This window comes from Ictalurus furcatus, chromosome 21 (genome assembly GCF_023375685.1).
Source record: "Ictalurus furcatus strain D&B chromosome 21, Billie_1.0, whole genome shotgun sequence".
Classification (NCBI taxonomy): Eukaryota; Metazoa; Chordata; class Actinopteri; order Siluriformes; family Ictaluridae; genus Ictalurus; species Ictalurus furcatus.
Genome location: NC_071275.1, coordinates 21,050,541 through 21,072,467, shown reverse-complemented (window position 1 = coordinate 21,072,467; position 21,927 = coordinate 21,050,541). Strand labels below are relative to the sequence as shown.

At 44.5% G+C, this 21,927-nt stretch overlaps 1 protein-coding gene across 2 annotated transcripts; it reads left to right on the top strand.

Annotated features, from left to right (window-relative positions):
* Window positions 1–1,034: 1,034 nt before the first annotated feature.
* si:ch1073-335m2.2 (msx2-interacting protein) lies at window positions 1,035–20,383 on the top strand. Of its 2 annotated transcripts, none has more exons than XM_053652717.1 (15): window positions 1,035–1,398; window positions 2,523–2,843; window positions 8,860–9,345; window positions 9,934–10,091; window positions 10,174–10,374; window positions 10,451–10,602; window positions 10,712–10,837; window positions 10,928–11,041; window positions 11,125–11,238; window positions 11,348–11,448; window positions 11,564–18,854; window positions 18,964–19,056; window positions 19,233–19,427; window positions 19,633–19,791; window positions 19,982–20,383. In XM_053652717.1, exons 1-15 carry the CDS (start codon window positions 1,316–1,318, stop codon window positions 20,111–20,113), a joined length of 9,726 nt encoding a protein of 3,241 aa, XP_053508692.1. In that variant the 5' UTR covers window positions 1,035–1,315; the 3' UTR covers window positions 20,114–20,383. The 2 variants fall into 2 exon arrangements, with proteins under 2 accessions (XP_053508692.1, XP_053508691.1); XM_053652716.1 differs by having other exon boundaries at window positions 1,036–1,398; window positions 9,931–10,091.
* The last annotated feature ends 1,544 nt before the right edge of the window (window positions 20,384–21,927 follow it).

Genomic DNA, 21,927 nt, shown 5'->3' with positions numbered 1-21,927 from the left:
TGTTGAGTTGGAGCTCAGTGGTTAAGACAGTGGAGCACTGAAAACCTGCCACGCCCGGGCCCTTGAGCGAGGCCCTCAACCCTCTACTGCCGTATAAATGAAATAAATGTCAGTCACTCTGGATAGTGTCCAGTGTTTTATGACTTCTGCATCACTGAGTCAGCACAAATGTAATTTTTTTTTTAGATTTCCAAACATTGCACTTCCAACAAGAAGAAATGTCGGTATGTCAGTAAAGAAAGCAACGTAGTAGGTTATAACAGAGCTCTTTTCAGACAAAAACGCGATGAAAGCTGCTTCAGGGTTTTACTGCGAGAACAGAACAGACCTCAGGTCCACAAGTCTCCAGAAAACCTGCAGCAGACCCTCCACCATGCTCAGGAGCTCACCAGAAACCTCATTCACCTGCGCAGTGTCCCTCAGACCACACAAACCAAAGCGCACCTGGATATTCACTATTCAGGTCTACTTTGTACTATCTATTTATTATACTCGTCTCTACTGTCACTTTTACTGTCCACTGTTTTCATTTCCTTTCCTACATTACAGCATCATCTCGACCGTCCGTGTGTGTGTGTGTGTGTGTGTGTGTGTGAGTGTGAGTGTTTGTAGTGTCAGTGTCTGACTCGAAGCATCCAGTGTAAATGTGAAAATGACAAAAGGACTCGACTTCACTCTTCAGATGTTGACTTTACTGCGTTGATTACCGTTTACTGCTCTTTATATCAGATCTGATAAAAACGTGGTCACGTTTCATTCCGTTATTTTGAAGCCACGTTTGCTTTGCGGCGTTTCTCTGCACGTGCCTGAGCGCTTCGTGCACACGAATTCATTCAAATCTGAAATAAATTCACCGCGTGACGTTTTTTTATTCGAGTCCCGATGCATACTGTAATGTTCCTGCGCTCGTGAGAGCGTTACACTCGGGTGAGTAATGTGCGCGTGTATGTCGGAATTTCAGCGGCTCACGTGATCGTCCGTCGTCTGTTGTGTACACGAAGCGACATTTTCTGTCAGCGGGAGCGCGCGTGGCGTGTGGCAAAACTCGAACCCGAGAGACGTGCGCGCTCCCGTGCGCGCTCCAGTTCGGTCGAGTTCACACGCCTTGCGCGCTCCCGCTCAGTCTCGGGTTCACACGCTCGCGTTGAGACGCAGCAGCCAAAAGGAGCTCTTTTTTTTCTCACGGCGTTCATTTTGGAAAAGGAGGATTTTCCCCCCGACGGTCAGATTAAATATACATAAAAACCCCCCAGATATTTTATATAAACAGCGGTGGAAACGCATATGTGCATGAACAGGGAAGGGGACACACAGGATGGTTCGGGAAACCAGACACCTTTGGGTGGGAAATTTACCCGAACATGTTCGAGAAGAAAAAATTGTCGAATATTTTAAACGGTGAGTTTTTTTTGTTTTTTTTAATGAACGTTAGCTCGCTCGGGGCCTCGGTGTAGCCCGCGTTATGGAAAAAAACAACAACAACAATAAAACATATACACGTACTAACAGTTTACACTGCGCACGACTGCAAAATTCACGTTTTCACCATGTTCGGTATCTAAAAGAGCACACAATTCAAACTGGAGCCGTTTTCATAAATTAATGAGGTTTATTTAGCCGGTTAGCTTGTGGTTGAAGCTGGCTAATCAGCTAGCTAGCTAGTTAGCTAGCTAGCGCGGAGATTTATTATTAAAAAAAAAAAATCGGATTACGCGGTTATTAACGAGCCTTTTCCTTTCATATTTATCACACGATTCTGATGTTTACTTGTAAAGTTCGTGCGTGTTGTAAAACTGATCGTCGTTTCAAATACACTTATTAAGATCATGCTAATTTCATCGCGAGGTTAGCCTGGATAGCCGCGCTAGCTCAGATAGCTGACTAGCATGGTGGTGAGCGAGTTGCGGTAGCATTCGCTGGCTAGTCGCCTCGCTTTCGAAGAAATTCCCCGGAAAACCGGATTCATCGGATGGATTAAGATTACTCGTGTGGCTTTGTTTTTGTGTCAAAAACCTGCCCTGACCCCGCGTTTAAATGGGTTTATATTAAAACCGGAGCTGTTTTGTAGTGAAAGTTAACGCTAACGCTCGACCAGCGAAAACCTTCATAGAAGTTTCTTTAGAGGTTTTTAAGCTATTAATCACTCTTCTGGAGATGGCTGTGAGGTTAATCTCACACCCGTGGTGTTAAAACTAGATGTTCAATAGAAAACGGGTATAAAAGTGTGTGTGTGTGTGTGAGAGAGAGAGAGAGCTGAAGTGAGGAGGAAGGACAAGGACGTTTCCTCCATGTGCTCCTGTTTGTAGCTGCAAAATCAAATCTAAACACAAATATAAATTAAAATGATCATTTTAAAAACTTTTGTGTGAGTACAGTTTAACATTGAGATGTGTAGAGTAACATGCTTTATGTTTTTTAACTCAAAATGATCCACTGTTAAAGAGCATACGATGATCTCATATCTCCGATTGTGTTTCTCTCTGTCCTGTGTGTGTGTGTGTGTGTGTGTGTGTCCCCTGCAGGTATGGTCGTGTGGAGAGCGTTAAAGTCCTCCGTAAGCGAGGTTCAGAAGGCGGCGTGGCGGCGTTCGTGGATTTTGTCGACATTAAAAGCGCCCAGAAGGCGCACAACGCAGTCAACAAAATGGGCGACAGAGACCTTCGGACCGACTACAACGAGCCCGGTTCTGTGCCCAGCTCGGTCCGGGGTCTGGACGACAACCCGCCGTCTAGCAGTCACACGAGGGACGTTGCGAGTTTCTCGAGAGCCGCTGTGGGGCCCGTTTATGGGCCCCCGGTGTCTCTACACACCAGAGAGGGACGCTATGAGCGCAGATTAGACGGGTAAGTGGACGCAGTCTCCCTTCGAACTGCAGGGGGGACCGTGGGGTCTCAAAAAAAAATACAAAAATTAAACCATTTTCCAACACTTTCAGGTTTCCTTCTGGGTTAAAAAAAAAAAAATCAAAAAGGCCGTTACGGGTTTTTTTTTTTTTTTTTTTTTAAATTATCTAGGGATTCCCTTCTGCTCTGAGGCCCGACGTCGTTCTTGGGATTAATTATCCGTATGAATCTTGTTTGTCATTTTTAAGAATGTGTGGATTTCTAAGGTGTGTTTGATCAAATAATTGGGATTACTGTGTGAGCCATATCCTTCCTCCGAGCTGGATATTACCCCATGTGGAAAATATCCTGGTGAGTTTGGATATTACGTTCGATTTGCGGATATCTGGTGAGTTTTGGATATTAGGCGTTCCTTTCCTCCCGCTTCGAGAGTGTTGGATATTACCTGTACTTCCTCGGATCACCTGTGTGGAAGTATTTACCATGCCATTAACGGATTAAGTACGTACATGATGTGTTTTTTTTTTCTTCTTATTTCTGTTTTGCTACTTTTTTTTTCCTTTTTTATCACACACAAGTAGCTTCATCCAAAAATCTACTCAAGAATCAGCTTTTTTTTTTTTGTTTGTTTGTTTGTTTTTGTTTTTCCATCTTCCATCTTGGTCATTGTGCTAACTCTGTCTCTCATGGTGCTGTGGCAAACCCTGGATGTGTATCACACCGATTTGGATTTAGGACGAGTTTTAAAGTCGCGCCGTCGGATCGAAGAGAAGCCAAGCCGTGCGGCAGGTGAGGCGATCGAGCGGACCTTCCGGTGGTCCGTGTGGAGTTACGTGTTAACGCTATCAGGGCTTTCATTTCCCATCATTTTTCCACCCGCTAGTAACGTTAGGGCTGGAGATAAATGCAAGACGGGACTAACGCCGGAGCTTGAAGATCGAAGCTCAGAAGACGTCCAGATTGGATAAGCGAAGAATCTTTTAGTCACGGATCTATCCCTGCATTTTAATTTAAAAAAAAAGGGAGAGTTTTTTGGGGATATACGATATTGGACCGCAAGCCGAGTTTGGATTTAACTTCAGTGTAAATGTGGATGTACCCGAGTCTAATCAAGCGGACTTTAGAAGTACGGACACAGCTGAGGATTTTTACTAACACTGTACTGGCTTAAAATAAAGGAATATCCCAGAGTCTGTCCAATTCCCAAAGTTTGATGGAAGTAATCTGCGATCACAGACTGGGATTACTGTTTTTGTTTGGGGTTTTTTTCAGCGCCAGAAATCCTCATTTTGGTGATTTGAGGAAGCGGTTTCATCCGGCCCTGAAACCGACCAGTGATGGGATTACTTCTGACCAGAGCGTGGATATCGGCTGTACCGTTTATTTTTTTCCTCCCAAACTCTGACTCCTGGATTTTCTTTCATTTTATTCTCCTCAGTCCTGTCAGGATAATTTTTTGAGTTTTTGAGGACTCGAGCCCCTCGCAGTAGAGTTGTGAATCGCGGCCCTGTCTGGATATTCTTCTTTCTTCCCCGTGGAGGATATTTTTATCGTGATGGCAACAAGATGCAGTTTACCCCCCTTTTTCTTTTTTTCCCCCCAGTCACCTTTTTTTGGCCTCTCTATTTTTGGCTCACACATTTGCCCTCCTATATTGTGTTTGGAATATGTAGGTTGAATTTCTGCTCTGAAAAGGTTGGTATTGCCCTGCCTCATGCACCTTCTGTGATTTTCTTTGTCTAACCCAGATATTGCTTCTCTTTTTATTTATCCCTTTTTTTCCACATTCCCACTAACATTAGAGCTTGTAGAATTTAAATAAACAAATAAATAAATAAACACTGCCTGTTTGGTCAGAAAGACCTCCCGGATTCTTTCTGAGCTGATAGTGTGTGTCATTAACCCTTCCTTCTGTCTTTCTTTCCTTTATCTGTGTTTGAGTTTCTGTCCTTCTCCCATCTTTACTCTCCTGAATGTCACTTCTCGCTGCTGAAGTCTGTTTGTTTATTTTATTTTATTTTCAGTCTTGCCTCTGGTGTCGTTTTAAGTAATAACACTGCGCCGTTCAGTATTTTGGAGAGCATGAATTTTCACAAAGAACTAATAGCAATGAAGAAGAAGAAGAAGAAAACACGAACACACACACCCAGTAAACGTAATCCTGAGTTCATCTACGTCGACGTTTAACCTCAATCTCTCCAGGTTAATTTTCCATTTAAACGAATTCAAACAACGTTATTATAAAAGGTTAGTGTCGGAATTCACAGACCCGTTTTGATAACGAGTAAGATCACCACATTCGACACACTACAGCGCAGTATCGTAGACACCCAAGAACACCGTCACTAACCCGGTTACAGATCGAAGGTTACTGAATGAATCTTCTGTGTGTTTAAGGTCCTGATTTCTACTTTACACGAGTCTGTTTAAACATTTCTTAAACTTTTATCTAAATGAGCCTTGGTGATTTTTACAAAAACCTATCAAACTTGAATTAAACCTTAAAAAAAAACGTTCGACTGGGGACCTCTCGGTTCCTGCGTCCCACGTTAGAACATCCGCCTGTGAAACTGTCTACAAAAACTAGAAAACAAAAAAGAATTGTTTGGTTAATGATTAATATAGGATGTGATGATGTATCACTGGTGCAGAAAATGACATGAAAGAGCAGTTTGATCCAAACAAAAAAAAACATACATTACGACATTATTTCTTGTTCTTAGTTTTCACTGTGAGAGCCGCCATGTTGGAGTGACATCACTGAATAAGCTCAAGTTGTGGTTTTACAGTGTGTTACAGGGCCTTTAAATAAATTTTTTAGAAAAGTTAACAAATTAAAAAGTTGAACTTGGAGGATAATCCAACTGCAGTGACTAGCTAGCTGTTTAATAAGTTATGTGACTAGCTAGAATGAACAAACAGTTACCCACATATTGAAAAGAAATATATTTGAATTATATATCAATTTTAGATTGCCTGCAAATATTTAACCCCCACCCCACGCTCCTTTTTAGGATGTAGCATACACTTTTCTGAAAATCATTATTTTGGGGCAAACCTGAATTAACAATAACAAATGTAATATGGATGTGTCAGATAATCTGATGTATTAACTGCAGAAACACACGAGTGGAAAGACTGAAAGCACGAAAGCCCGTCAGAGATTCCTCAATGTCTGCGCGTCAAAAATAGTAAAATAACTGAGATGAAATGAAAGAAATCGTAATAATAAAACTCTACGTTTATGTGCACCTTAAACATGAAACTGCAGTAAAAGGTACTTGTTTTTGTCTGCTTAAATGTGAAGTTTTCTAAAGATGAGTTAGTTATTTATGCGCCTAATCTAGTGCCTTTCTCGCTATAAATTAAATGGATTGTAAGTAAATAATTACAGTAGATTGGTGCATGTGGTGTAAGGTACTTTAGATACCAGTACACTAGTTCCAAACAGACTAGTTCAAACTGACCGCGTGATCTACGTGTCAAGTGATGAGATTAGTAAGGAGTCTCTCAGTTGCGTTGTAGCGTAGTTACCATCTTCATTATTATCCTTATTAGCTGTTAAATGTGTCATAAATAAAGTTTATTATTTAGATAATTAAAGTCGAATGTCTTGGTTTCAGTTATTAGTGAATTGGCTTGTTGAATGTTAGCGTGTGAATAGACAGGTTGGTTTTATTATTATTTGTTATTTGATATTCGCTTTTACAATGGATATAAAAAGTCTACACACCCCTGTTAAAATGGCAGGTTTTTGTGATGTAAAAAAAAATGAAACCTAGATGACAGAACCTTTTCCACCCTCAATGTGAAAGTACAACGTATAAAAACTAGAAACTCTTTAGGGAGGAAAAAAGTTACAATAAGCCGGGTGCATAAGTAAATCATACAGCTGTCGTCAATAAAATTATTCTGATTAACCCTAGATAAAGATCAGCTGTTTCTGTAGTATCTTCTTCACATCATCTTGGTTTCATCTGACTGCTGAAGCCACGGTCTGCAGAGAGCTGACAAAGCATGCACGGTATCTCACCATCGAAAGAAATCTATCAGGAGAGGGGTATGAAAGAATTTCCAGAACATTAGATGTACCATGGAACACCGTGAAGACCATTATTAGCAAGTGGAGAAAATGGAGCACAGGACGTCCCTCCAAATTTACAAAAGGACAAGACACAAACTTACCAGGGAGGCTACCAAGAGATCTACAGCAACATTAAAGGAGCTGCAGGAACGGTGACTGATTACTCTCTGCATGTGACAACAATCTCTCATTCTTCATCTGTCTGGGCGATGGGGTAGAGCGGCTAAACAGAAGCCCTTTCTCACAAAAAAAAACATCCAAGCTCAACTAAATCACAAACCATGTGGGAAAATGTGTTATGGTCTGATTAGACCAATTCTATAAGATATAATAATTGCATAAGTATAAAAGGTTTGTTTGGTGCAAAAAAAAAAAAAAAGAACCCCGTCCCCATGATGAAGCATGGTGGTGGCAGCATTATACTTTAGTACTGCTTTTCTTCAGCTAGAACTGGGGCTTTTATCAAGGTGGAGGGAATCATGAATGGCTACAAATACCAGCCGATTTTAGTGCTGAACCTTCAGGTGTCTGCTGATAAGCTGAAGATGAAAAGGAATTTCACCTTTCAGTACGACAGTAACCCAAAGCACTCATCCAAATATACAAAGGAATGGCTTAACTAAAAGAAAATCAGTGTTTTTGAACGACCTAGCCAGAGCCTAGACCTGAATCCAACAAAAATCTGTGGGGTGACCTGAAGCGGACGGTGCACAGGAGATTCCCTCACAATCTGACGGATCTAGAAAGTTTTTGCAAGAAAGAGTTGGAAAATATCGCCAAGTCAAGATGTGCCACACTGATGGACTGTTACCCCAAAAGACGGAATGGTGTAATAAAATCAAAATGTGCTTCAACAAAGTATTAGTTTAGGGGTGTGCACACTTATGCAACCAGGTTATTTTAACGAAAAAACTACTTTCCCCTAAAATATTCTTTAGTTAAACAGTAAAAAAATATTTTTTTGCTTTAGTTTTTTACTTTGTAGTTTCACATTAAAGGTGGGGAAAAGTCCTGACGTGATTTTATATCCACTGCATTTCCAAGAGAGATGATGTTTGTGAAAGCTGTGTAGCTAGAATCTGTGTGCAGAGGTGGTGTAGCTGACGCGTACCTTGTGTCTCAGTAATGCTGTTTAGTTTAATAACAAAGTTGAATGATGTGTAAACCTATATTCAAGTCAGAAGTGAAGTATATTAGCTTCCGAATCACTTCTAACATACAGCCCTGACTTCAGACTTTAGGCCACGCGCTCTAGCTGGCTCTCTAGAGTTAGAAAACACATATGTTCAATATTAAACACCTCTGACTGACGAGACCCCGCTGTGGACCGCGGGCACACACGCGTTTACCGCTCCATGCTAATCCAGAGGCTGTATGATTCTGTTAGTTGTTAGCTACATTAGGTTTACAGGTTCATCGTAGAACTTAAAGGCTAATTTCACCTGCCGAACACGTCTCGGCTGCTTGTCTGGTTTAGTTAGGGTGTGTCTGTGTACTTGGTCTCCACTTCGTGACCAAATAAACACTCGTAATTATTATATATCATTAATATACGGTATTAACAGTCGTAATTATTGTATATTATAGAGTAATTTAAAAAGTAGTTAGTTCAAACCAATGGAAGAATTTTATTGAGTTTCTTCCTAATGATCACTCGCATAATCAGGTCAGGCGTTTGTGCCTTTTTACACGCACAGAAAACATGCTAGATGTTTGATCCTACGTGTGTGTGTGTGTGTGTATGTGTTTAAATCGATTTGGGCAGCTGTGGTAATTGAGAGTTATAATTGGCTGTGTGTTGAAGTTTGACCCAGTTATCACTGGGAATGTTAAGCGATGTACTTTTGCATGAATTTTTTTTTCCAAGTTGTTTTTGTTAGTTGATTTTGAATCTTTTCTTTCCTTTCCCGTCTCTTTCTGTCCCTCTTGCAGCAGTTCAGACAGTCGGGATCGCGCATACGAGCACAGTCCGTACGGACACCATGAACGCAGTGGCACTTTCGATAGGCCGCGGCACTACAACACGGACTATTACCGAGACCGTGCCATTTTTGCCTCTGGAGTCGGGGCCAGCCCTGCAGTTAGTGCGATTAGTGGCGGTTTTGAAACCCCGGAGTCTCATTTCGAGTCTCGAATTCGTGATCCCTTCACTTTGTCTGGTTCCGCACGGCGGGATCCTTACCGTGATGACAGGGGGCGGCGCGTTGATCGGACTTACCATCATCGCCGGAGTCGATCTTCTCATTCCTCGCAATCACGGCACCCTTCTCCACAAAGGACCACGGGACAGACCCCCAAAGCCTCCCATTCCCCAAAAAGAGCTCCTGTTTCCCCAGGCAGAGGTCCGCGTTCGCGTTCCCGAAGCCGATCGTCCAGCTCGGATTCAGTCAGCAGCACCAGTAGTACCGGAAGTGGCAGGTAGGTGGATTTTGACGAACTGTTTTCTTCCTTGAAATAGGATCCAAGACCGGCCGATTCATCAGTTTGGGTCGATGCATCGATTTAAAAGGCAATGTTTGAACATCTGATACTTTTAAAATAGTTCTTCTCTACATCATCGTTTGCAAATTTAGAACAAAGGCGGTCACATATCGACCGTAGGATACGAAATCGTATTGCATGATGTTCTATATGACAAATATCAAACCTAGTGCCTTATGAATCAAAATCGTATAATGATGTCTTTTTTTCGAGCTTTATACCTCAGGTTAGTGCTGTAATATTGTGGAAAATACCTTTTTTGAGAGTAAAGGCAGTCCATGGTTTGGCATTCCTCTCGCTGTATATCCTAGGCTACTGTAAAAGAAGGGAGGTTTTGGAGAGAGAATTTAAGTGCATTGCTGTGCAGAAGAAATGGACATGTTGGATTATGTTGGATAAGTGTACTCGGTCAGAAACTGTTCTGGGATGATCTGTTTATAGGCTAGCAACTTGCTTTTGTTCGTTAATGTGAGTAGGTCTCTATGTACTAAGGAGGTGTTTTTGTTCTCCGTCCTCTGGCAGCAGTGACTCCAACAGCAGTTCTAGTGAGGGGTCTCGAGCACGCTCGGTTCAGTCTGCAGCCACTCACCCACCCCCAGCTCCTCCTCAGCTGTCTCTGGATTGCGATGAACCGCGTAGGAGTTTTGGCATCAGGGTCCAGAACCTCCCAGTACGATCCACAGGTCGGTTCCAGAACTGTGTGTGTGTTGGGTGTTTTTACTCCAGTAATGCAAGATCAGTGACGTGATGTGTTTTCTTCTCCAGACACAAGTCTGAAAGATGGACTTTTCCACGAGTTTAAGAAGTATGGGAAAGTGACTTCAGTGCAGATCCACGGAGCCTCGGAGGAGCGATACGGCTTGGTGTTCTTCAGACAGCAAGAAGACCAGGAGAAAGCTCTCAGCGTGTCCAAAGGAAAGCTCTTCTTTGGTATGCTGATCGAAGTGACCGCTTGGAATGGCCCTGGTGAGTGTTGCGGCTGTGGAGTTTGGCAGTTTTACAGCTTGGGGTTTGTCACTTAACCGTTTGTCTGCTCTAACAGAGACGGAAAGTGAGAACGAGTTTCGGCCGTTGGACGGACGTATTGACGAGTTTCACCCAAAGGCAACCAGAACCTTGTTTATTGGAAATCTGGAGAAAACTACTAACTACCAGCAGCTGCTTGATGTTTTTCAGCGCTTTGGAGAAATAGTGGTAAGATATTTACTAACACCCCACGGAAGCCACACCCTTCCCCCAATCTCACATCAGTAACGTTTTATTCGTTGCCCTCATCTCATTCCCCTGTTTTTACTTTTTGTAGGATATTGATATTAAAAGGGTTAACGGTGTCCCTCAGTATGCCTTTGTGCAATACTCTGACATTGCCAGCGTGTGTAAAGCTATTAAGAAAATGGACGGAGAATACTTGGGTGCCAACCGACTCAAGGTATTTGTCCAGCTACACTAGTAAACTGAAGTCTTTAATCGTACACGTATGCGCCTTCACGCAACTTTCCAATCCGTCTTCCTTTTGCAGCTTGGTTTTGGGAAGAGTATGCCTACAACCTGCGTGTGGTTAGACGGTCTGTCCTCTAACATCACAGAGCAGTACCTTACACGGCACTTCTGTCGCTACGGACATGTGGTGAAGGTATTTGAGAGACCCGATGCATGCAGTTCTGATTTGTATTTTCGTGTGTATTCTGCTGCTTAATTAATTATCGCATTTTATAGGTCGTGTTCGACAGACTGAAAGGGATGGCCCTGATTTTATACAACAACACAGATTTTGCGCAAGCTGCTGTAAGAGAGACCAAAGGTTGGAAGATTGGAGGCAACAAAATTAAGGTAAGGTATTGACAGAAGATCGTTACCCCGTTGCCTTGGATGAGTCTCGAGCGTGGAAAGATATTGCTGGTTGTACCTGTTGCTTTAGGTATGTGCTTGTTCTCTGCAGGTTGATTTTGCCAGTCAGGAGAGCCAAGTGGCATTCTATCGCTCTATGCAGGCATCAGGGCAAGATATGCGTGACTTCTATGAAATCCCCTCTGACAGAAGGTAACCATTTACAAAAGATGCTTCTCATCTTTTTTGTTCTTTCTTTTTTTTTTGCTGATTTTTTGCGCCAGATTATTTAACTGTTTATTGATCTTCACCCCTTTTTCATTGCCAGGGATGAACGAAGACCTTCATATCATGAATTCTCAGCAGAGAGGGCGTACTACGAGAACGTTCGGGCGCCAGGAATCTATGCCGATGATCCACGTCGAGACTATCCCGCTCGGAGCCGTGAGCGTTATCCGGAACTAGACCATTACCAAGGTGACCACTATGACCCACGCTATCATGAAGACCCTCGTGAATACAGAGATTACCGAGACCCCTTTGAACAGGACATCAGAAAGTATAGCTACATTCAGCGGGAACGCGAGCGAGAACGCGAACGTTTTGAGGCTGATCGCAGCAGATGGAGCCCATCCCACCCGCGCCGCCCCATAACCCCTTCTGCCTCTCCTTCACCATCTGACCGCGTCTCGAGGGAAGCAGAACGACGTGTGTACAGGCACTCATCTGAGAGGAGTGGAAGCTGTAGTTCCTTATCACCTACTCCTCAGTTTGAAAAGTCTGAGAAGTCTCCAGTGGATTATAAAACGGAGAGTCTGGACAGAGAAGTGGAGCAGGCTGAGGCTGACCGCGCAAGCGGGACGGAAAAGAGCAAGCGCGGCAAGCGCAAGGAAAAAGCAGACCGAGAGAAGGGCGAGAAGACAAAGTCGAGGAGGGGGAAAGTGCAGTCTCCTAGCATACCTTACTCCGAAGCGGACAGGGAGCCCAGCCTGGATTCAAATTCTGGAAAAACAAAAGGTTCAGATGCGGAGGGCTCGGAGAGGCAGAGGCACAAAGCTGAGGGCGAACCCTCCCCTTCTGATCCGGTGTCTCGTGTGGAGTCGCAAAAAGAAAGGCTTGATGGTGCTAAAATTGATTCAGTGGATCGGGATAACAAAGGGAGATCAAAGAAACACCTCAAACCAGAACTTGGAAACGAAGGGAAAGATTCATTGGGGGATTCTGAAAGGCTTGCGGCACGAAAAAGGCGGTTTGGCGATCCTACTGGCAAAGCCATAAAACAGAAGAGAGGTCGCCTTGAGGATGAGCAGAGCACAGGGGTTACTCAACCTGCAGATTTTGTGGCGTCTTATTCAAAGGAAGGAGAAGGCGATGTGAAAACTTTAGAAAAAGAGGCACAGAAGAGAGAACATCCTAAGCCCAAATCGGAGAGGGTGGCATCTCAGTTCAGGGACGAATTGGATCATCGAGCCGATTCCCAAAACTCATCTGGACGACAAGAAGAGCATTCCGAGACGAACGTGAAGTCCTTAGACTCAAAGGCGCAGTCTGGACCGAGCGTGTCAAGGCGATTCTCTAATGACGGGACCCCAGAGAAAGACAGCAAAGGCAGGGAAGAGTATTTGGACATAGATCTTTCTCAGAGTTATCGGAAGCAAATGGAGCAGAACCGGAGACTTCGTCAGCAGCTCCAAGAACCTGACAAACCAGGAAAACCAGAAACTCCTCAGTGTGTTGAGACGGAAGATTTCGAGCACCGTAGCTTGGTGCACGAGGTTGGCAAGCCACCACAGGATGTCACTGATAACTCTCCGCCGAGTAAAAGCAAAAAACAAGACCACTTGGACATAGAGGTCGGTACCAAAAGAGAACGGGTATACCGAATTTTCCGGCCAAAGAGTGAAGAGTCCGAGTGGAGCACGAACTCTCCCAGATTTAACGCCTCTCAGCATGGAGAGGAAGAATATACAGATGTTCCCCAACTAATTACTGTGAAAGAAGTAAAAGAACAACCTAAGCAGGAAGACAGTTCTCACCAGGACATGGAGCTAACAGTTAAACGTGTCCATACCTCACAGGTGTCCAAGATAAGCTCGGCCCTACATGATGAGCAGAGGCGTTGGGAAAGTCGCCTAAAGCAGGACTTGTTGCCTGATTTTTCGAGGAGCTCAGAAAAAAGACGCCTCAATCGATCATATTTGGAATATAGACTTTGGCCTGATTTAGAACCTGGTGAGGTGCGCTCTGACTCTGAGGAAGATCGAGAACACAAACCAAACTCTCCCATGCCCTCAACGTCAATGTCCTTTCCTGAACGGCAACGCCGAGACAGATTATCGGAATCCAAACTAACCGGCTCGCTGGAAAGGAACAAGTTTTGTTCATTTGCACTTGACCAGACAATTACACCAGACACTAAAGCATTGCTGGAGCGTGCAAAGTCGTTATCCTCTTCAAGGGAAGACAACTGGTCTTTTCTGGACAGCGATTCTCATTTTGCCAGTTTCAGAAGCAGAAAAGATACAGAAAAGGTAGAATCAACACCCCGACCAACTCCTTCGTGGTACATGAAGAAGAAGAAAATACGGAGCGAGTCTGAGGATAAGCTGGACGACCGAAAGGAAGATCCTAAACCAGAAGAACAAGAGCGCCGAGAGCTCTTTGCCTCTCGGTTTCTCCACAGTTCTATCTTCGAGCAAGACTCGAGGCGCCTCCAGCATCTTGAAAGAAAGCATGAAGACCCTGAACATGGTATGGGCAATGCAGCTAACCAGCAAGTCCAGATTGAAGGTCAGCCTGATTCTGAACCAGTGGTCCTCTTCCACGATCGCTTTCTAGAGTTAACGAGACTGCAGCAACAGAAGGGGAAAGAGCTTACTCAACAAGAATCCAAGAAAGAGGAAAGCGTTGATGGACAAGTCTGTGAAAAGACACAGGAGGAAGAGCAACGCAGTGCTGTTGAACCGGCCGAGATGAAGCCAGCTGAGATTAAACCAGTCAGCCCTGTACAAGCCCCTCAGTCAAGCCCTGTGCAAATCATGCAAGCCCTTCCTGTTCAAGAAACTCAGAAATCGCCGCCTGTTGTAACAACTAAGGAGACGTCACCACAGCGGGACGTTTGTAACGTAGAAGCATCTTCACCTAAACAGCTCGGTCTTCCGGTGAAAGAAGAAGAAAAACAGTCAGAACAGCCATTAGTCTGCCCGACAAATCCACTGCCTCAAGAACCCCCTGAGTCAAATAGATCTGAAACCCAGGACTCAAAGCCTTTGGTGAATGAAATTAAAACAAGTCCTACTAAAGAGTTGGAATTGACCAATGACCGGGATGTAGAGCAGTGCTCCGGTAGCGAGACGCAGACCACTGACTCTCAAGTGAACTATCACCCAAAATCTGAGCCACAAACTGAGCTCCCTGAATTACAAAATCCTCCCTCTCCTATGATTGTAGACGAAGCTGAAGGAGGATTAGGGAAACCAGAGCCTGTAACCGTAGAACCTGCACCTCCTGCCAAAGAAACTGAGTCAAAAGCTGAGGACAGTTATACAGTGGAGGAACCAATTTCTCCTCCTCCAAGGTCCAGAAACAAGAAGGGCAAGACCTCACCCACAACAGCAGTAGCCCCTGTGACCCCATCAAGCACACCGGATAAACAAAGTACTCGCAAAAGTGAACGTATTGATAGAGAAAAGCTTAAACGCTCCTCTTCTCCAAGAGTGGAGTCATCTAAAGCAATTTCGGATGCCAAGTCTGCTGGCAAGTCACCCATCCATAGCCCTGAGACTGAACAAAGTGTAGAACAAAACGCTCCCCCTGTGAGAGCAAGGCGTAGAAATGTACGTTCTGTTTATGCCACCCCAGTAGAAGATGAATCTACACCGCAAACTGGCAAGGATGTGGAGTCACCGCGTGGAGCACGTAAGCGTGGTGTAGACAAAGACTCAGGGCAACCAGAACCAGACAGCCTCCCTGTACTGCACACCGCACGCCGGGGACGGCCACCTAAGAATCGGCGCCAAGGAGAGGATTTTTCAGCTGGGAAGAGTGAGCGGTCGAAATTACCTGAGACTAAGGAGTTTGAGATCAATGAAACTGGAAACAATGAAACTGTCACCAAAGTAGGCAAAGGCAAACATTCCCCCTACTTGCACAAAACCGCAAATCAAGGTACCGGGTCTGGATTAGTGAAAAAAGGAGACAAAATCGATAAAACAGCCGACGCTATAACTCCTGCTGAGATGGATGTGGATTCTCAAGATGGCAGTGGCCAGCATGATGGCGGTCCTTCAGTGACAAATGAGCCAAAGGAGGAGCAAAAACCACAAAACATTTCAGAGACAAAACAAGAGAAAGACAGAATCACTCAAACAGACGGCACTACTGGAAGCCAAGATAAACTCTGTGAGTCTGTTCAGGAGCAGTCACCTTTTGACAAAAGTGTGAAAACAAAAACTACTCGAATAACTTGTAGTTCAAAACTAACGACTGAGGATAAATCTCTTGTTCTCAAAAACCTCCGAATCAGGCTTGATGTGACCGAGGTAAAGACAATTCTGCAAACTGGTGAGGATGAATCGGGGCATGACGACTGCCCTAAAAAGGTTGTCCCAGGTTTGTCGCCCAAAGAGCAAATCCTAGAACCTAGATTTGAGAAGGAGGCCATAGATGAAGATGGTAATATTAAAGAGTCTGTAACGACACCCCCAAAGGTCAAGGATCCGCATGAGGCGTTGTTATCCCACCAGATGGAGCTCGAACAAGCTGTGGAGAACATTGCCAAGCTTACAGAAGACCCTGCTCCTCTTCAGTTCAAGAACTCAACCGAGCCTCAAGCCCCTTTGTCTGAACTTGTAGAGGGGCGTGAGGAAGACAAGCCTGCTAATCCTGCTAGCGAAACAGAACTTGCCGCCGCTATTGATTCCATCACATCTGAAGAGATGTCTTGCAGTGTGCCACAAGACCAAGTCACTGGCACTGTTGGCGGTCCAGACCCGGATATTCAAACTCTAGTCCCGGATGCCAAAGTTGTTGAAGGCCGCAACTCGGCCGCTGTCCATGAAGAAGCTTCAAACACTGGGACGCCAAGAAAAGGAGGTAAAGGAAGACCAAAAACCCAGAAGAGAACCAAAGGGCCAAAGGCTGCTGCAAGCAAAAAGGAAGCCATCAAAGAGGTTGTAGTGGAACCTGAGAATCTTTCTATCAAGTCCTCAGAATCCATATCCGCAGCGGTACCAGCGGTCACAGAGACGCCGCCCACAGCTGCTGCTGCTGCTATAATTGCTCCTTTATCGAAGCATGATTGCAATATAACTGCTAACGTTGTCCCTGAAGTTCCTAAAGTGATTGAGAGTGCTCTTAAAGATCAGCCTGACTTGCCAAAATCGTCTAGTCCAGCAGCAAGCAAAAGCCCATCATCACTCAGGTCTCAGCCTAATCCTTATGAGTGTACATCTCCCTCTCTTTCTCCTACAAGTATTTGCCTGAAACCTTCAAATCCAAGCAGACTTTCCGTTTCCCCAACAGACCGATTGAATCAGCCTAAAGAGATGGCAGTAGTCTCCCCTTCAGCCACTCCTGCAACTCCATTAGAGAACCCAGCGTTGCTGTCTGATTCCTTTGTCCACGATGTTAACACCAGTGATCTGCGTAAAATTCTTGCAAAACCAAGAGGTATTCCAATCTCAGAGGTCAGTGCTACTTCTGGGAGCATGCATACGAGGGAGAGTGATGTCAAGAGTGCGCTGCATGAAAACAGGCAATCTTCTATTCCAGCTCAGCCAGTACTTCGTCAATCAGAGACGAAGCAAGTCTTTAACGAGAAATCTGTGATTTCCGTCATTGCCTCCACTGCCACCTCGGTCATCAGTCGAGTTTGCAACCCCCCTGAATCCGAGGAGAAACCCAGTCTTCCAATGGCTAACCCATTTGTGGAAAAGCAGCCACCAAAACAGATGTACCAGACCAGCATGGAGGAAGGTAGTGTTTATCACGGTCCACCCGTCGGAGAGGAAGGTGGGAATGCAGGTCGCTATATAGTGGAGAGCACATCCCTGAGCACAGGCCCCACTGCTGGGCTCAGGGTAAACACCTCTGAGGGGGTAGTAGTGCTGAGTCACTCGGGACAGAAGATTGAGGGACGACAACGGATTAGTGCCAAGATCAGTCAAATTCCACCACCTAGTGCAGTGGACATAGAATCTCAGCAGCTGGTGACGATGCCTCAGATCAAACAGGAACTTTACAGTGGATCTCAAAGAGATATGCCTAAGGGTTCGGTACCACCAGCGGACCATGGTCATCCCCTGAAGTCGCAGACCAATGTTTCTACTAAGCATGAATCCGGACCAGACAAATTAGACCCGTACGCTCAAAGCGGGGTAGTAAAAAGATTACAGCAGGCACCCGGCCCGTCACAAGTGATGAGTTTCCATCACTCGGAATACACAATGCTGATGAAGCATCCAAAGAAAGGAGAAGGAAGTGAACCTCTTAATGTGGAAAATGTGAAAACTGCTTGGGTGTCCACTATAAGTCCTGCCATAAGCCCTCACCTTCCCTCTACAGGTGGCAATCATGTAGGATTCATACCAGGTACGCCTGCGGATAGAGCCCCTTCACATATTCAGACCAAACAGGAACCCCGCTCGCCGCGAAAATCCGGTCACCCCCATTCTCCCTTTGCCAAAGTGTCTTCTCCTATTGGCTCTTCATCTCCTAAAGGCGTGTCTATGGTCTTACCAACCGGTTTACCCGCCATGTCTCAGTATGTCCCCAGCGTGCATCACTCTGAACAGTCAGTCATCATGCCTCCTCATAGTACACATGGCAGCCTTGGCAGAATGTCACCTCACCGTGTGGGCCAGGCCATTTCCATGGGTCACCTTTCTCAGGGAGATGTAAGAGTCAACACGCCTCCGCTGTCGGTTATGAACTACGGAATTCACTCTGACGGCCTCGCTTCGTCTTGGGCGCCTGGTCAGCAGCGCCCCACGTCTCCTCAGGCTGTGGGTAACAGAGAAATGGTTCTCAAAGTCAACCCGGCCAGTGCAAGAGGTCACGAAGCAAGCGACGAGGAGGCAGCAAGACGCTTTCATCAAGCGCTTGGAAGGCAACCGGCGACTCCACTCAAACCAGAGTCGATACCGGCGGAATACCGTGGCGCTCTTCACAGCGGACTGCCACTGGAGCGGTTTAACATGCAAACAAGAGACATGCGGATGCTGATATACCACCCGCAGGGAGAGCGTCCAGCTGCCGAGCTGCACCAGGGGCATATTGCGGAGGCCGTCCCTCCCACCTCGACACCGACCAGCATTACGGCCTCGCTCTCTCCACGGGCGCACCTTTTGCAGAAAGGAGTGTCCGACAAGGATGCCCTGAAGCAGTCTGAAATAAAGAGGGCCACACCGCCCCCTGGGAAAGATGGAATGCTGGGAATCCGTGGCGCAATACCTGCCATGGCCTCTCCTAATAGAGTACAACTGATCACATCAGGGACCGTGCCACCCTTTTCGGAGTATCCGGCCATGTACACCAACCTGCGCACCGTGCATTCACAGTTTCCCGAAAATTCACCTATGGGGATCAGCCAACCACCTCGCAACATCACTCCATCTCAGGCGAGTTGAAACCTTGTACTGAGACGTTAACTCTGTACGAGTTATATCTACTTTGCACTAATACAAATCGTTATTTATTTATTTATTTATTTATTTATGTCCAATAAAGGGTGCTCAAGAATCTGACCACAACCAGGCTCAGACTGAAAGTCAAGTGGAGCATGTTGGACACCAACAGATCAACATGGTACAGCTTCTCACGGTAAGCCACAAGGACAAACTTTTATGGAATGGGAAAAGAATTAACTACTTAAATTAAGGCAATTTTAATATATATATATATATATATATATATATATATATATATATATATATATATATATATATATATATATGCGCCAATTAATTTTTTTTTTCCCACTTTCTTGTCTTGAGCAGAGGTATCCTATTGTGTGGCAAGGCTTGCTGGCATTGAAAAATGAAACTGCTGCTGTCCAGTTGCATTTTGTGTGTGGAAACAAATCTCTTGGCCTGCGCTCGCTTCCCGTGCCGGAGACTGGACCTCCTCTGCGTATCGTCCAGAGGATGAGATTAGAAACGCAACAGCTTGAAGGAGTAGCTCGCAGAATGACCGTAAGTTTCCTTTTATTAGCAAATCCTCTTCTTCTTCAAAAATGTTTTCTATATTCAGAGACAAAAATTGTCTAAAGATTTTTTTTTAGATTTTAAGAATATTAGTAATCTGCCAAAGGTTATGTGATATCTTATTTTTAAGAATTTTTTTTTTTAATACCCTGTCATCGGGTGTACCTCACCACATTTCCCATCTTGTCTGTAGGGTGAGAGTGAATTCTGCCTCCTGCTCGCCATGCCTTGCGGTCTAAATCAGGAAGACGTTGTGACGCAGACACAAGTGCTCAAATCAGCCTTCATTAACTACCTGAAGGCCAAACTGGCTGCAGGCATCATCAATGTCCCCAATCCTGGCTCCAATCAGGTGTGTGCACGTCACGCTTTAACGCCCTCCCCCCTTTCCCCGTCATCATCTTAAATTTGAGAGACACTAAACCAAATAGCAGACGCATCAGTTTCACTGAAGAACATGTAATGACTTATGAAGTGCGTGGCCCCTCATCTCTCTCTCTCTCTCTCTCTCTCTCTCTCTCTCTCTCTCTCTCTCTCTCTAGCCTGCCTACGTGTTGCAGATCTTCCCTCCGTGCGAGTTTTCAGAATCTCACCTTTCACGGCTTGCCCCCGACCTCATCAACCAGATCTCCAGCATTTCGCCTCACCTCATGATCGTCATCACCTCGGTGTGATCCTGCGCGTCTGTTCAAACCCGGATTCGTATCGGCCTCGATGTCACGGACACGTTTGTGTTCTCGGAGCTCAGGAGAAACCGGTGGTGTTTGGAATCCTCCTACATATCAGTCTGTGTGCAGCACCACTCCACATTATCTCCCATTTCACATTTCTCTGCTGTATTTGTATTTATTGGGGTTTTTTTTTTTAAACTCATGGAAATTCTTTGGGAAATCAGGATGTTATTCTTTCTTTCTTTTTTTTGTTTTGAAGAACAAGAAAAATGAGTGACGCAAAGTGGATGCGGGTTTTTTCTTTTTTTCTTTTTTTTTTTTTCTTTCTCCCCCTTCAATGATTCACTTCTGGGTTTTTTTAAGCTGAAGAAAACAAACCGTTGTAACAGACTAATGTATTTTTTAAATAATCCTGCACACCGTTTATCGGTCAGGAGAAATAACGTCGGGAATGTACAAAAGGATCGACTCGTCAGCCTTGCTTCGTCACTTTTTGTCACTCACTCTGCTAATCCACGTTAGCGTAGGCTCAAACGCCGGCTCTTGGAGTTTTGTGATTGCGGGACTGTAAATATTTTAAATATTTAAAAAAAAAACAAAAAAAAAAAACCTCGGTGAAAATGGCTTAAACCCCAGTTGCCCCCCTTTTTTTTCTTTTCTTTTTTTAAAATTTCCGAACATGGAACTGACTCTGGAAATCACAGGGATGAGACGAGCTGAAAAAGAACATCGAAGTAAATGTTTGTGATGTAAATATTGAAGACTTTGGGCTGGCAGCTCTCGAGGGTTTGTTTTGCGGGCACTTCAAATTTTCTTACTCAAATAAAAAAAAAAAAAAAATCCAGAAAACTTGAATATAACAGTCATGTTCTTTCTCTCGCTCTCCCTCTCTCACTCTTTCATTTCATCCTGTGTGTTCATTGATCTCCCGTGAGAAAATCATTGTGTAAAATAAATGTCTCTAACCAAATCGAAACGACGACAGGAATACCTTTGTGTTCTGTTTTTTTAATTGATTATTGCATAAGTGTTTAAAAAAAAGATAAAATAAAGGTCCAGAAACACGCATCCATCAATATTTACTTAGTTTAATATGTTTATCATGAATTTTGATGTGATTCCAAATATATTGGCACCCACTATGTTAACTCAAAAGGACGCAGATGACCTGCCCTGTGTTAAGATTTCAGAATGTTCCACCGATTTCACACTGTGATCGTGATTCAAAAACCACGACCACGTTATTAAAGGGAAACGGTCTGGTGTTCCTACAGAGAGTCGAACAAAACCGACTTCCTGCCGTCTGCGAAGCAACCAGGTTTGTAGATGCGTACTGCTGCCTTCACGTCCTGTCTGAATATATGGTACTTCTGAGATGAGTGCGGACGTGCGGAGATCTTCTCCACCACGGTGTTCTTACTACTTCTAAACTCTCAAAACCTTTTTTTCCCCTCAAAGTCATGTGAACACTGATGAGCTGAAATTTATTTTTAAATGGCTTAAACAGAAAAGAAAAACTAGATACGAGCGTACGCTTGGACTAGAACAAACTAACGCATAACCCACTTATTTTCAGTTTGTTGCAGTAACGCAAAATAAACTGATCTTTTTAGCGACTAAAAAAATTGAGGTGGACAATAAAAAACTGCTTAGGGCGTGTGTTTTCTTTTCTGTTAACGAGGTCTGAACGAGCATCGCGTCGGATCTGTAAAGTACCAACTTCTGAAGAACGCCTGAAGGCAGCATAAGGGCAGGAAAATTAACTGACCCTAAGAATCACAGACTCGACAGATGTGCTTTAATTTAGCTACTGACAG

Bases quoted from the DNA above. Each gene is read 5' to 3' on its own strand.
- si:ch1073-335m2.2 (XM_053652716.1), top strand. From the start codon at position 1,316: ATGGTTCGGGAAACCAGACACCTTTGGGTGGGAAATTTACCCGAACAT. The intron at 11,042-11,124 runs GTATTTGAGAGA...CGCATTTTATAG, and splicing joins GCTACGGACATGTGGTGAAG to GTCGTGTTCGACAGACTGAA. The intron at 19,428-19,632 runs GTAAGTTTCCTT...TCTTGTCTGTAG, and splicing joins GAGTAGCTCGCAGAATGACC to GGTGAGAGTGAATTCTGCCT.